A 15821-nucleotide genomic window follows, 5' to 3' on the forward strand; every position below is an offset into this window, starting at 1 on the left:
TCTTGAACTGACGAATGACTCAGAGAAAAACATCTACGTTCTACAGAGAGTTCTGTAATATGGTCCCATGAAGGTACCGAATAATCAAGATTGGATAATTTCAAACGTTTTAAGTTCACGAGGAAAATAATGTTTAAACGTTACTTAACAAATTTTTTAAGTTGAGTAGTATAACATGGCATACACTTGGAAAAGAAAATTAATTTACATAAATGTTTAATTTTAATTTTCAATCAATGTTCGAATATGTATATCTGAATCTCCGGTAACAATGTTGATAAAAGTTATCAGAGATATTAGACTAGATATTTCAATAATCTTCTAATGTAAATTTTTTTCATATTTCTACTAAAGATTGATAAATTGATAAAGTAATAGGTGTAATCCCGCCTTCACGATTTATAAATACATTTACATATTTATAGATATACTTACATTTACATATATTATTAATACGAGAGTTATATATCGAGTTGCTGCATAATTATCTTTAGCGCGTAATATTTAGCGACCTTAGTTATTGACGATTATACATCACCAATGCAACTAGTGGAATAGATGTATTGATCTTTGGAACACAGCAGATTGTGTGCTGACGGTACGTGACGATTACCATATCCTGATACGTAGAACTTTTTATCATATACGATAACCTCTGCTTTAATGAACAATAATAATCTTTATCGAGTGTGATAGCATTCTTATAAACTTCCGTCATTTCCTATGGAAAGCTCTATACAAATAAATTATCGTATATTTAAGTATAATTGCGAATCACAAAAACCATTTATTATATCAAAATAGAATTTTTTAATGATTCCAACTGTATTGATATTGTTGCATCTTTAAATCTTAATTAATAATTGATAATTAATAATTAATCTTAATTAATAATTAATGATTATTCTTTATTGTTTACTTAATAATTTATAAAGATAAGAATAAAGAAAATACAAGTTCGGAAGTAGATGCAAAAGTCTACTTTTTAAAAATTCAAGAACATACAAATTTCTCAATCGTGAAAATCCTACGGAATTTTAAACTCTCATTGTATTTTGAAAATATTCATACAGTTTATTATAAGAGTATTGTACGGAGAATATGCCGTGATAAAACAATAAGCGGAAAAATAAATGAAACGACTACGTTGGTTGCCACTTTTCTTAATCATCCTTTTATCCAACAATTGACGTACACGAAACTGATTTGAATAGAGTTATATCCGAGCATCGAGATCAGTTTGGGAAAATTTGGCGTTCAAGAGCTCAATAGCTGATTCTAGGATAGATTGAGTGGTGCGCACGCGATTATAGAACTATACCACAAATCTGGTGGCTATTTTCATTGGTAGAGCAATGCTCTTAGGGGAAACCTCGGATGACGTTTTGCCTAACTTGGATGCGTGATAACGATGACGTCATGAAAAAGAGAGGTCAAGGCATATTTCTTAAATATAGATCCGTTCTGCGACTGACCTCCCATATCGCCTTCTGCCTGCTTGTAAACCTAAACTAAATGATACACTTGTAAAGGAATATACATTAAAACGTGTAATAAACTTTATCACGCAATAACTTTTTAACAGTTGTAACGCGTTACTTAGGTAAGTATTATGATATGTAGGTGTTATATTGGTAGTAACCAATTATGGGTTTACAAAAATACTATGTAATCAACGTTAAGACGTCACAGAATTATGTGAACAGAAGTTATTTGAAATAGAGTTAATATTCTTTTAAATGGAATATTTCGTAGCAATTTTAGAGCAATTTTATTTTTATTACTGAAATTAAAATTCTGACAACTAGGAATAGACGGAAGAGTCTTGAATAGATATGGATATTTCTGAACTACCACAACCAAATTTGACGAATCATTGTTAGCACTGAATCAATTTGAATTGATTCATCAAAGGAAGGACGAATACATAGTAATATCATTCTGTCGTGTAAATAACGCAAATGAGTTCCATATTATTAGCTATTGATCGATTCAAGATTGTTTGGAAATAAAGCGGAAATATATCTGTACCTTTAAATGGCATTATCGTACATTCAGGTAAATGGTCATCGTGTTGCTTCGCGATACTTGAAGAATAAAGCGCGATGCAACAATACGTATATGTATTCATCACGCATTACCATACACTATTACGTTTCATTAGATGTTATCTTTGATGAGGAGGCGAAGAATAATTAGCTGAACTTTAATCTCAACATTTCATCGAGCTATAGATCATTGACCGATTACAATATGGCAGTAAGCAGTACTATGATTATATGCACTTAATCTTTCGTTCTTTATATTTCGTACTCAGATCAAATGATAAATTTAGCCTTGTCCTATCCAACGTACAACTAATAGTAACCACCTCTCGACGTATCAGTGGTTCACTATTTCAAATATAAATCGCGTTTAGTAAATTTAACTTTCTTCCGTTACAAACCAGGCCATAATATTTGACAGATACGTCCTAGTAGTTTCGTAAATGTCAGCCATTCGACTCTTTCCTTGCTATGTAATTTCTTCATATTTTCTTCGCGGATAGACCACTTCCGTGCTTCGACCGTATTTTCTTATCGTAAATCAGTAAATTTATCAAACTTTTACAAATGCACCTTCATGTGCAACGAAAATCCAGAACATGCGATTTCTTGCGAATTTCATAATGGTCTCCTGTATCGCTATCAAATTATAAACAGATTATAATATTTCGTTCTGTGACAGTAACTGCAGAAAGTATCAATACCACCTATCGTTGTTATAGCATTTACGTATTAATTAATCGGATCTAAGTACATTAAATTTCATATCGCTTAGCAGTGTTTTTATATGACTATAAGAATTTATTGATAACATTTATATACTAATTAATTACGTCCAAATAGACACGGTGAATTTGGTATCATGATTTAAATAAGGCTTTTATATTATTACACTGATTTTATGAAATTCTATGAAAATGTACAACCTGATAAAAAAATACTTCATTAGAAAATAAGTAGAAGTATGCAAATACTTTTTGTAGCCAGTGTATAATATTTTGATTTAATGCTGCCAAAAGTGAGAAATTGATGTTACGTTAATAACATTCAGCATTAAGAATAAGTGAAAAATTACATTTAATTGAATGAAGATTGAAAATTAATAGAGCAAAGCTATTTATCCATTTGCTGATTTCCTCTGTCATATTATCAAATGTCGAAAAGAAGGGGCGGCATTCCATCAGCCGTAACGTTCGTTCCATTTGTTATTCGCTAACAGTGGAGTGCAGAAGGATGCGAAAGGTCACACGCCAACCAGATGGACAGCTGATAGAGGCTCGACCTGGCTTCTTTCCTCGTAAAATGGGTTAGAAGCCATTCGTGCGATCAGGAAGTGACGCTGCGGTTGAGACCGCATCGGCACGATATTTGAAGCTTCTTCCTCAACGTGTGACTTAATCTCGTAAAATGGCCAGGAGAGCCTCGAACCTTGCTCTTTTTCACGTGGCCGCACTTATTATAATCTGTCTCATTAAGATATTGTCCAAACAGAAATGAGGCGTATATCTTGTGCTTTTCAATAACAAATTTAGGAAGTAAACGATAGCAATTTAGTAGATGAATACGACAAGTAAGTAGATAAATGGAACGAGAAAATGTAAATGTATTATTATAAGTTACAGTATGTAATGAATTGTAATTATAAATTACCGTAAAAGACTATTTAACATTTCCGGAAATTTTTAAAATTAAAACAAAAATTATGGCATTTTTTTCCATAAAAATTGGCATCGAAACTGGCAGATTTAGTTTAATAAGTACAATAGAACAATAGATATTCCATTCTATCACGCTGAAATATTTTAATACCAATTTCTTAATTAATTATATCGTCTCGTATCTCTGCTTTATACCATACACAATCTTCCCTCCTAAACTCTACGCGTACTTTAAAATTTAACTTTAAAATTAAGCCGCTCCATGAGAAAACGAAATTATACGCTTGTCTACGATTACAGTACGATCGAGTGAAGGAGAAAAAAGAGGGTTGAAGAATACAGAGAAGCGATAAGGTCTAATGCGCGATGAGCGTATCGTATCACACGGCAATTTCGCGTACAATTTCAACGTCGCCGATGTGAATCTCGTCGCGAGAAATTCGTGCTTGGTATCGTAGTTGGCTAGCCGTGACGAAAGTCTCGGGGCGAGAAGCAGACCGGCATTGAGAAATTTAAAAGGTAGTCAGCAATCTGTAAGTGCAAATTGCAACGTGTGCCTGAGCTCGAAAGGGTATAAATTCAACCCAACTCTCTACGTGTACGGCGTACAGTGTAATACAGGTTTCGTAAGGAGAACGCGGAACGTCTGGCGAGCCTTTTGTCGCAGCGATTTCCTTGCAGTTGGGTTATACACATTGGATCGCGTGCTTAGCATTACCCTCTCTTATGTGTGTCTTGCGTTATGTGCTAACCAGCCACCACAGAGGCCAAGGTCACCACTGACGATCCTCGACTCGTCTTAAGGGGTTGTATAGCGATCCTAGTACCATTTCACCGACAAAATATTTCACCTTCGTTAAAACATCTTGCTTTTTTTAGTAGATCTACTTGTCGACGAGGATTCGCTGTATTTTAACGCTATTATTTAGGCAGAGATCTATTTCCCTTTTTTTCTTACGAATGTGTTTCGTGAAAAGTAGAATGACAGGCTAATGGAAATTTATACGCTCTGAGGTCATTATTTACTACACTATTGCATCATGTAACGTAACAGTATAACCGTAGAATTGTTCAACAAAATGTGTCATACGATCTTGGTGTTTTCTTCAAAATTTATTTAATTAGTATTAGTAAAAGAATTTATCTCTAGTGTAATAGAAAAATTGTTTTTAATATAGGATCATAATTTGTGCTCATATTATAATTGCTTTAAAAAGTTATTTTCTTGAATCTCATAATATTGTTAATATAGAAATAAATATAATTTAATATAATAAATATCGTATCGTATTTAGAAACCAGGCAGATTTCTGTTATATTATTATCATTATTAGAATAAAGTAAGATATACTCTGTGCAGGTACGTCAAAGATTCTTATTTCGATGCAAGCTTTCAAACAACTGCGTGCTTTATTTATTTTTTACGACCACTTATAAGATTCTTACGCAATACACTCCATAGAAACGATGTTCTTGCAACCTTTTACACGCATATTTTTATAATTGCTGTTTTAATTTTCTCGTTGAGACGCAATGTTTTATAATGTTTTTATTTATAATTCATTATAATATATCTGAATCCTAATATAACTGCAAGGTTGGTTTCATAGATATATATGGTATTAACAAAGTGCGTTGGAATGTTTGAATTCTCTTATTATTTTCAATATTTCTTGACGCTCGTTGTGAACAATTTTATTATCAGTTACGATAAAATGTATTTAGATACATAGTAAGAAAATATCAAAATTAAAAATAATTCACGAAACCATTTACGTTATCGATATATGTAAATGGTTTATAATTATATTATAGATAAAAGGTGTATTTCTGAACTATTTCTGTTTCTTGTGTTGGTATTTATGTGTCTAATTTATGTGTTCTTGAGAAAAGTGTTTTACATATATAAATTGCATGATATATTGAAGGGTACACATGATGCTAAAACGGTTTCTCGAATAACCTATTTTACGAAATATCAAGGTGACTTTGAATGTTTCAATGCCTTACTACTTATCTTTCTTACTGTAGATAATCTGACTGTATACAAATTTAAGATAGCCAGGGCATAATACCTTCTTATGGAAAATTAACCGTCTGAGATTTTTAGCACAATATGATAAGTATAAGATAAGTAAGAGGTCAATAACATAAAATATACTTAATTTAATGATATATGATTTTTAAAAGAAGCGATTAATATAATACAATTAAGCCTAATAAACGAGTTTCTGACACCTATGCTTGACGTTGTTCGATATTGATGCGAAACAGCTTCGGCCTGAAAGAAATAATACTTATTTAAATGAATTTTATATGCGGAACACGCAAATGCTACTCCTACGAATTTATTAGCATGTTTTTAGTATGGACAAACTATATTTAATCAAAGCACAAGGGAAACGTTACATGAGTAATCGTATTATATTTTTACCCTTTACCACTCTTATTTTCTTGCTTTGCACATGCTTTTAAATACTGAGTCAGATTTATTTTAGAGAAACCCCTACAGAAAGAGGGAGAGTGCCAGAAAATGGAAGATAAAAACAGCAATGATACGTAATTTAAATTCAATATATGTAGTTCGTTTAATATCGAAATATTGACCAGCTCAAAATACATAAATTAGTATTAATGATATCCTGCAAATGGGATGCACATACAAAGCATGTGCTGCCAACTACCGTCGCAGATTGTAAGCTCGAACTGGAATAATACCATACATTTCGCGATACAAAGTCAATAATGTTGTATTGCAAATTATCCAGAAAATATTTAACTTTGCGTATAATCGGTAAATTTTACTATTACTATTATATTACTATTTACTTTTACTATTACATTGCATTACGTTGCATTTACAATTGTATATTACAGTTAAAATAATTTACTCATGAAGGGTACCATAATTACAGAAACGTTTATGTCAGGAATATATGAACAGATAAATATGCAAAACTTACTGATTAGAATAAGACAGAAAACGTTAAAATTAGATAAAAAGGTGAGTCACGTAAGATGTGGTTCTATAAATAAATAAACGTACATGTATGATAATAGCACGCGTGAAATGCTTTACCACAGAAACGAAGGTTCCTATCATGAAATTTAATGAATTTACTATGCACTCAAAAGAGATATACGAGTCTTGTAAGTTATTATAATATTTGAAAGTAACAAAACGCTCGACAAGAAGCAACATGTAGGTAGATGTCAATTTGGATGGTGGCCAAGTACTTTCTGTTTGGAAACGGATATAGCTGGTCGCATCGACTCCTTTTTTGGTCGTCTTGGCGGCAATGTAATTACCATTGGTCGATATGTACTACAATCTTCCCGGAAATTTCCAAATTGCAACAAACCGGAGAACGGAAATTCATTCACCTACCAGCCAGGTATGTATATCCTTTCAGTGATCAAATTTCTGACTGAGATTAAAATTTAATTAAACAACTATACATTTCCCACAACTATACATTTCTAGAATAATATATAAGTTAGATCTATTAAAGTAAATGCATAAATTGCTAAGCATAATGAATGATAATGTATTCAATAAATAATGCAAGTAATAATATCTTATTTATAGCAAGATATATTATTTGAAAATTTACTGCAACTTACTGTAAAATTCTGGATATAAGATGAAATATTTTCTTACTGTATTTGTAATTGTTTATTTACTGTATTTGTTTATTTTAATAGTAAAATTCTCTTCATTTTACATAAAGATAATTGAAGTAATATTTCAGTGTAACTTTTGTAGGAATCTCTTTATCCATTGCCGATATCATTTATTGTCAGATATACTTAAAAAGCTTCTTTTTTAATGTAAATAAGTGTAATTTTACATAGATTCATCAAATCTGTTTAAGGATGCACATATAAATCCTTAGTAAACTAGCAAAGATATATGTACATACATACATATATCAGGTATAACAAATTCTTTTCTATAACAGTAACAGGTTTAGTGACAAAACGAATAAAATAAATACCTTGTATAATGTAAATTTGAAAAATTGTAAAAAGAGGCTCTGCATTCTACATTTCGCAACTTGTTAATTCACTAATATTATTGATTGATAAACCATGATGTAAGAGGTTCCACAGGTGTTTTAATATCTTCAGCTAATAATATATATAATTCTACTAAAAATTTAACTCATAAACGGAATTTATCCTATTCCCTACTCTCTGGTTCAGTTTAAATATCTTGAATATCTATTTCTTTGTCAAAGGTACGTTTTTCTCGTAAATGTCATTTATCCTCCCTTTCAATTTGTCAGATATTGTGCTGGCATTTAGCAGCCAACAGAATTTTTGTATAACTTCTAAAATTTCCTTGGAATAAGCGTGGTCGTAAATCCACTCTCCAGATAAGTCGCGATCGCAAATGGATTTCGCAAAATAAATAAATAAACAACATCCAGCATAGCAGTTCGTCGCAGAAAAGAATTATATAGCGATGCAGTACAATATCTTCTTGAAGCAGAACAATCAAAATTAGAGGATGGTTCCGTTTTTTTTCCTTTGTAATAATTCTTTAAAGAAAAAGAGAAATTTTTAGACTGGAATATCTCCATATTCAAAGTGTAACAAACGTTATCGAATAAGAATTAACAAACAAGAATATATGACGAATGCGTAAGCTAACTCTCAAGTGATTGGATTGTGATGTAGAAACGATTTTTACTAATCCTTTATCGATTTCGAGGAGGACTTATTGTTTACATTTATATTACTTAATTACAAACTGATAATATCATCGAATAATAAGACAAAAATCGAACAATGATTATTTCGATTTTTGTCTGTATACCTTCACTGTGCGTCGTCGTAATCTGATTAGCAGAGTAGCTTGTTATTTGTCCGATTACCTTAACGATAAGCTACGCGCTGTCGATTAAGCGTACAAGTTACTTGCATGGTTATACAACATTATTAGGGGCGGTACGAGGGCAGAGGGTTGCAACAGAGAGGAAATGCGACGTTTCAGGGTGCGTAAAAGGAGAATGCACAGCTTACTAGCAGCCGACGTCAGTATCGACCGGCCGCACACGCGTACATCTACTCACACCGTGCTACGGCGTCTGGATGGTTGGGGATGACTCTCCTCCGATTATTCGATCCATCAGGTCACCTTCCCTTTCTCCCGCGAGTCACCCATCGGATGCGAAAGCTTTACTTTGATCGATGTGCAAACAAAGGTTTTAGATTCCGCGACAATCCGAGATACCCGTTAATGCACTTTAGGTCGACTCTCTCTAATGAAACGTGTACTCACTCACCAGCTTGTTATTGCTCTTCCAATGCATCTTATATCTGTTTATAATACATCTTCAATGTTTTAATAATGATTGATGATGCTACAGATATTTAAGCGAATTATATTTGCTTGTTGTAACGAACAATGTTTCGAATTTAAAGTTGGAAGTTTGATAGAAATTGTGCTGGATTTAAGATTTTCATTTGTTTGTTAAAAAGTTTGTTAAAAGTTTGTTAAGATTTAAAATGTTATACTGTTCAACAAAGGTTTTTGTCGAATTCCAACATCAACTGGATTTGTAATATGGTAACACGCTAATATCGACCAGTTGCTGTCTCTCCTACTTGTAGCTCTGCCGCCTGCATGGGAGAGCAATCCCATGGTTCTACCATCTCATGGGATGTTCGGTAATATATTACGCGCATACAGCTCCCAGTTTTAATAACGATAATTATATTATTTGATGATACTTTTCTTCTTATGAACATCAAGTTTGCATATTTGACTAACAAGTAATTTTAAAAATATTCTGATCGTTATTATTACTATCATACATTTTGATTCTGTTTGAAGCTAATACCGTTGTTATAATAATTAAATTCCACGTGGTTTGTAGTATCGACGAATCTAGTAATATCGTCATGTATTATAAGATGTATTCGTATTTAAAATATTTTAAATGACAATAGAACCGTGTATCGAATAATTATAAATTGACCATCGATTAATTACATTATAACCGCCTAGCTATGTTGAAACCTAATCTTAAATTAAACTCAACCACCTCGTTGTAAAACCTACAATTATAACACAGAAAATGACAAAAGCCAGTCCACACCTTAGAATTAATCTCTCTGAGCGTAACTCATTATCTCAATGCGGCCCTATTATATTAACTTAGAATAGAAACAATATATCATGGTCGTTCCGCCACATACAACCTACAGGAGACATTCAACTGTCTGATTCCTCCTCGTCATTAAAAAGAATACAAAGTATGATCGTGAAAGGAAACACGTGTTCTTTACGAACAAATAGGAGCCCGAGTAAAAATAAATTAACCGAATGTTATGATAATTTATTTCCTGGCGGAATAATAAAGAATGAAGCTATCGTGCTGCTTGAGAACTATGTCAAAATAGACCATCTGACAAATAACGAGTTTATCGGTATATTAATACTGACATACAAAATGGCTACGAAAACTTAAAACTGATCATATAATAGTGATCGTACAAATAGCATTGGCACATACGCTTATTTTTCAAGTTTTATATATTTCATTTTCACACTATCAAATTTTTAGTCAGTTATTTATCGAACATGCTGTATACAGTATAGAAATGATAAATTGAAAATGGATTTGGACGTTACAATGAACATGTACGGTTTAACTGCGCTAAGTGATCTACACGGGGTCTGTACGTGATTCAGAATTAATTATGTGGATACACAGGCTGTCAGTCATGCTTAGCTGTTAAAACGCGACTCGCTGGCAAGTTTCACGAACTTGGACAGGATCATATACATATACATGAATCGTAGCTTCGCACGAATCAATTCTGTTTTCGTACGATGAATATCTTTATATTGTAAATTGCGATGTTTCAGAGGAAGGGGAGGGGCGAGGAAGGCGAAGAGGAAGTTGTGACATAAAAAAAGAAAAGAAAATAAAAAAGGCGAAAGACCACGAACCGTTGAGCTGCAATCTCTATGGATTATCAGGTTCAAAAGGCTTAATGCACAAAGGCCGCCCAAGGCAGGTGAATGTGGTGAAGTTGGGAGGGTGTGTCTCAGGAAGAAAGCGGATGAATAGTACTGAAACGAAAGGGGGTGCGCGATAACTGTTGATCTCTCGTCGACTCTGCCCTCGAACGGCGACAGAAGAACCGAAATAAGCACGTGACATTATCTTGAAAACAATGAGACTCCGATACGGTATTTACCAGCGATCGAACGACGAAAATGTTCTTGGCGATGTTCCTTTATTGTCGATTTCGAGTACTATTATTCCACGACCAATTTAACAATAATGTTATTAGATATCGTAAATTAAAGAAGGAAGATTTTCTGGTGAATATAGACCGATCTAACAAAATTGTTCTTGTGTTATACTGTTACAAGAAAAACCTGGATTCTAATACTAAATTTTGATGTTCGAAATGTAAGTTATTTTCGAAGCAATGCATATCTTGTAGAGTGTTATACTTTGTATCTAGCTAAGTATATGTATAATATTGTTGTGATATTCAACCCTTTTCAATTAAATATTCATATTTTCTTTTAAACTTCAAGTTTAAAGATGTACATGGATTATATAAAGTAAGACAAAAATATACAAGATATTCGTTAAAATATTTAATTTACAGATAAAACTCTGTTTAAATGCCATTCGTTTCAATAAATTTGCATAAATATCTGCGTTGTCCAGACGAGTTATAATATAAAGGCATTGACTTTAAATATGTTAATTATTGAAATATATTTAACGCGTAAATTTATCTCAAATTACGTAATAAATTCCATCACTATAACAGAAACTATCCGGTTACCATTAAACAAAGCAAATGATTTGCGTGAGTAGATAATAATTTCAGCAAATTTTTATTACGCCTACTGTACCATCTAACGTTTCTGTACCGTTCTCGTGACAGATATCATGACGAAAAGTACTTCACCCTTACTCTGTCTCTCTTTTCACGAAAGGGTGAATAAAACGCAGCGTGAAATTGTGCGAGACTCGTCGTGTCAAGTATAATGACTTGACGGTTCGTACTACCTATGTGAACCGTATCTAGATGCCAACAGGAATGAAAATAAATGGGAAGGACATATGTGAACAATTTGTGATGTCCTTCTCTTTCTTCTGTTTTTAAGAAAGAAACTTCTGTTTTGGTATAATGGTTTTCGTTCAGGCATAGGCAAACGAACAAATGATTACGACGCCTCGTTACCATTTTTAACGAGGATATCGTTTAATCTCTGACACTCTCTGATATGCTTGTTACAGTGATATAAATTGTTTATCAGACGATTGGCCACCGGACGTGAAATTTTCAGTTCGAACTGTGCAGAATAATATTTCTTAGAATTGTCCATATTGGAATACGTATTTCTAATTTTATTTATTAATTACTGTTGGAAATATCCTAATGGAGGAAGTTAAAAAGAATCGTATATAAAATATTACATTTATTATGGAATATAAAGAATAAATTAGAAAACCTAAATGGTAATATACACTTGCTACAGAGTTGTTTAGAGCTGTTTTTTCGAAATTCTTCGCAAGTATCTAAAATTCGTTTTTCAATTGAAAATACGATGTAGATAAACTTCGGACCTGAAGGCTTATCATTTTCTTTTTGGATAGTAAAAGTAAATTCATTATTACCTAAAACAGAAACATAATATTCATAATATGGCAATATATCGTTCTCTGTTCTCTAAGAAAAATATGAAAGAATAAAAATACAACAAGAATCGTTCCTAATATCTAAAACTTAATATTTAAGACCTGACATAAAAGTATATAAGAGTTATGATAGAAGTAAATGATTCTATAGAATGAATTGATACTATTGTTTGTTATTATATTTATACATTTGTGATAGCTAATGGATAATTCCAACACTAGAGCATTAATAACTATTAGTTATCATCAGAGTGCACTGCATAATTTATTTATCTATTGAATTTATCTTTTTGTTCAATAGTATATGTAACACTTACGTATTTATAAAAACGGTGTATCTCGAGTTAATGCTCTTAGTGTTGGTGAGCTGAATGATCTCCATGACTCATAGCATTTGAATCATACATTATAAAGAACATTATACACCAAACACAAAAGAGTACCACGAAGAGAACTAACGTTATACTGTTAAATGTATCCCATCCGAGTATTATTTCATTAACTGTCTTGAACTCTTTTTTAAATACAATTCCTGTACTTGTACCGCAAATTGTTTCTCCATTTTGACTATAAGCGTTCATCTTAAACTTATCTGTGTTACTATTTTTGTACTATAACAAATATTTTATATTTAACCTGTGATAGCTCTCCTGCACCGACAATCCACTGAATGATCGAAATACTGATTATGTTGTACAATAAATAGTGACTCCTGATTAGATAACGATCGTGTCCAATTGATTATAGTATATACTGTACAACATCAGTTAATTAGTCAATTATGGCTACTATACATAAATTTATCAGAAAGTTATTATTTATACATATATGAATGACGAATTATATAATTATTACATGAATATAAAGAAATGTTTATTACAGGCAAATTTAATACTCTATGTACACGCTTATTTTTTACATGATCTATGTAAAAAATTATGAATTTATAGCTTTTTTCTATTTATATTTAAATCTTTGACGACAATACATACATAATAATTCTTTCTATATATTAGTGCTATTATAACACTATTATATACCAGAAAGTTACATTTATTTTCATCTAAAAAATATTTTCTGTCAAAGTACTGTTTCAAATGCTTCTGAAACAAGATTGACGCTTTATAAATAAATATGTAGGACTATTTTCATAAATTCAATATCATAAATGATGTACAAATTATTTACATTATAATTTTAATTCTATATGAGCGCTTTAAGAGCACGATAATACGGGATTAATTATATCATTACGAAAGACTGTCATAAGATTTACAAGCAGCAATCAATATTATCACCACTGGACTTTTCCCAAGCGAACAGCCAATAACCAAGACCTGCACCTAACGCTACAGCGAGACAAAGCCAAATATTGTACGTCATGAAAATTAGCATAAGGCAATATCCTATGATCAACTGAATAACGTGGATAATTGTTTGAAAGAAGTGTATTTTCGAAAATAGGAATGACCTGAAACAAAACATATTTAGTAAATAGTATTTTCGGTGTTTAATAATAATATATTTATGGTAATAATAATATATTTATCTCCATTTAATAAGAACACATTTTTTTAATGTTATAAGAAATAGTAAATTGCAGAAAAGATGTAAGAACTAACTTTGACAAAACACAGTAATAATCTAAATCCAAAATTAAGATGTTTCGTATATTGAGAAATAGTTTTGATAAATTCATGTTTCAGATACTTTATTTTATAAAATTCGTTTAAATTGATTTTTTTACTAATAAATAGGCGTATTTTTGAAGGAAAAAAGTAACTTTCGTTTTATCATGGGACTATTTATTTTACTTACATATTAGTTACTTATTCAAAGTGAATTTACAGTATCATTATTATAACAATCATTGATTCTAAATTTATTAGCTCTTAACTTAAATAAATTCACACCAACGACAAATGTTATATCTCGTATGTTTAAAATAACAAGAACTAAGGATATCGAGTATCCATAATTGTAAATAAATCCTGATGACTTCAAATAAAAATATCTGAAAGATAAAATACATACCTCCTAGATCTGTTATCCTTCGTTTTCCATAATCGTGCTGTATTGATGAACAAGTGATCACTAAATACACATATACACATAAAAAAAGAAGCAAATTAATATATTTCGATAATTCGATTAAGACATATCTTAATTATAAAAATAATTGTAAATCACTCACCGATAGCTTTTTAATCCTTCATATATAGACGTTAAAAGAATAATACCAACCATCGACCACCCAATACCTTGTCCATTTATCGCGTGCCATTCATCAAACAAAATAACTTCATTTTCACCGAGATGAAATGACATCTAACGTAAATCAGTTCCATCAGACGAAGAAAGAAAACTTACCACATTATAACGTGAAGATTAAGTGTTGGTCTATTACTTACATGCATTTTTGCAAGAAAAAGCTACAGTATCGAGTATCTTCACAAAGACTGCATATGGCCTTATGAGGTCGCTAAGCATCAAATTTCCGCTCGGCTTCTTTATCAAATTATAGATAACTTATCGATCAATCGTTATACTTACTGACTTACTCATACCAGTAATTTTTCTTTTCACCTAGATTTTTTATAAATTAACACGATAATCATTTAATTTGATGTTTCAAATCGCGACGTTATTAAAATTATCCATACAATCGCGATATCAAATTTCGTTACATCGCAGCGGTAGAATTAATAACAATCGTTTAGAATAACTTTTATCTATACGTTAAATTAGGCCTATACAAATTACTAATGCAACTACTATACAAAATACAATTACTAACACGACTGTCTCCACTACAGTAATCGTCATTGTTTGCTGTCAAATAGCCCACGATGCAATAGCGATATTCAGTCACCCAGTATTTATAGGGTGTCATACGTAAAATGATTAAGTAGAATATAAAATATCCTAACCGAAATTATAATAACATATCGTGAAAATGACTAAGCAATCAAAGGCTGACCGAACTGATACCACTATTAGGTAAGTTTGCCATTCATAAAATTAGTAATCTGGGATAAAGAGTATTATAATCCTGGACTTCTCCGGCTGAAATCTAAAAACTCTAGCTACATGTTTTTTTAGGTTAGATATCCACGATGCAAATTTTTGTAAATTATAAATTGTAGACGGATAGCAATGTGTTTGCATTTAAATTGCACCTAATGCATCTGATACGAACACAATACTTGAAAATCGTTCCTAGAAAAAACAAATGCATTGCTACCCGGTATATTAGTATAGATGCGTCTGACGCATGACAGATCACTGCACGCAACGCACGTATAGCATGATAATACGGATGATCGATGAAGGCTGACCGTTTGGTCAGCGAGTGAGCAATACTCATAAAAACTAGAACAAATCCGGAAAAATCCGGACCGATAGCAACGAGATATTGTTGCGCATAATGCGAAAAC

The 15821-nt window shown here is 31.8% G+C and overlaps 1 protein-coding gene and 1 long non-coding RNA gene across 6 annotated transcripts; one reads left to right on the top strand and one right to left on the bottom strand.

Moving 5' to 3' along the window:
• The first annotated feature begins 3760 nt into the window (after positions 1-3760).
• On the top strand, positions 3761-13653 carry LOC126919905 (uncharacterized). Of its 5 annotated transcripts, XR_007711815.1 has the most exons (4): positions 3761-6497; positions 6619-6707; positions 6788-7098; positions 10584-13653. It is a non-coding gene; the product is annotated as an uncharacterized LOC126919905 (long non-coding RNA). The 5 variants fall into 5 exon arrangements; XR_007711814.1 differs by having other exon boundaries at positions 3761-6707; XR_007711812.1 differs by having other exon boundaries at positions 6581-7098.
• Positions 13233-15603, bottom strand: LOC126919899 (high affinity copper uptake protein 1-like). The gene is made up of 4 exons (XM_050729589.1): positions 14796-15603; positions 14579-14712; positions 14419-14478; positions 13233-13855 (listed from the first exon to the last, which is right to left on the bottom strand). Exons 1-4 carry the CDS (start codon positions 14799-14801, stop codon positions 13657-13659), a joined length of 399 nt encoding a protein of 132 aa, XP_050585546.1. The 5' UTR covers positions 14802-15603; the 3' UTR covers positions 13233-13656.
• Between the last annotated feature and the right edge of the window lie 218 nt (positions 15604-15821).

The sequence above is a fragment of the Bombus affinis genome, chromosome 8 (genome assembly GCF_024516045.1).
Source record: "Bombus affinis isolate iyBomAffi1 chromosome 8, iyBomAffi1.2, whole genome shotgun sequence".
Taxonomy (NCBI): Eukaryota; Metazoa; Arthropoda; class Insecta; order Hymenoptera; family Apidae; genus Bombus; species Bombus affinis.

Bases quoted from the DNA above. Each gene is read 5' to 3' on its own strand.
- LOC126919899 (XM_050729589.1), bottom strand. The intron at 14,479-14,578 runs GTGAGTGATTTA...ATGTGTATTTAG, and splicing joins GAAGGATTAAAAAGCTATCG to TGATCACTTGTTCATCAATA. The intron at 13,856-14,418 runs GTATGTATTTTA...GTTTTGTTTCAG, and splicing joins AAGGATAACAGATCTAGGAG to GTCATTCCTATTTTCGAAAA.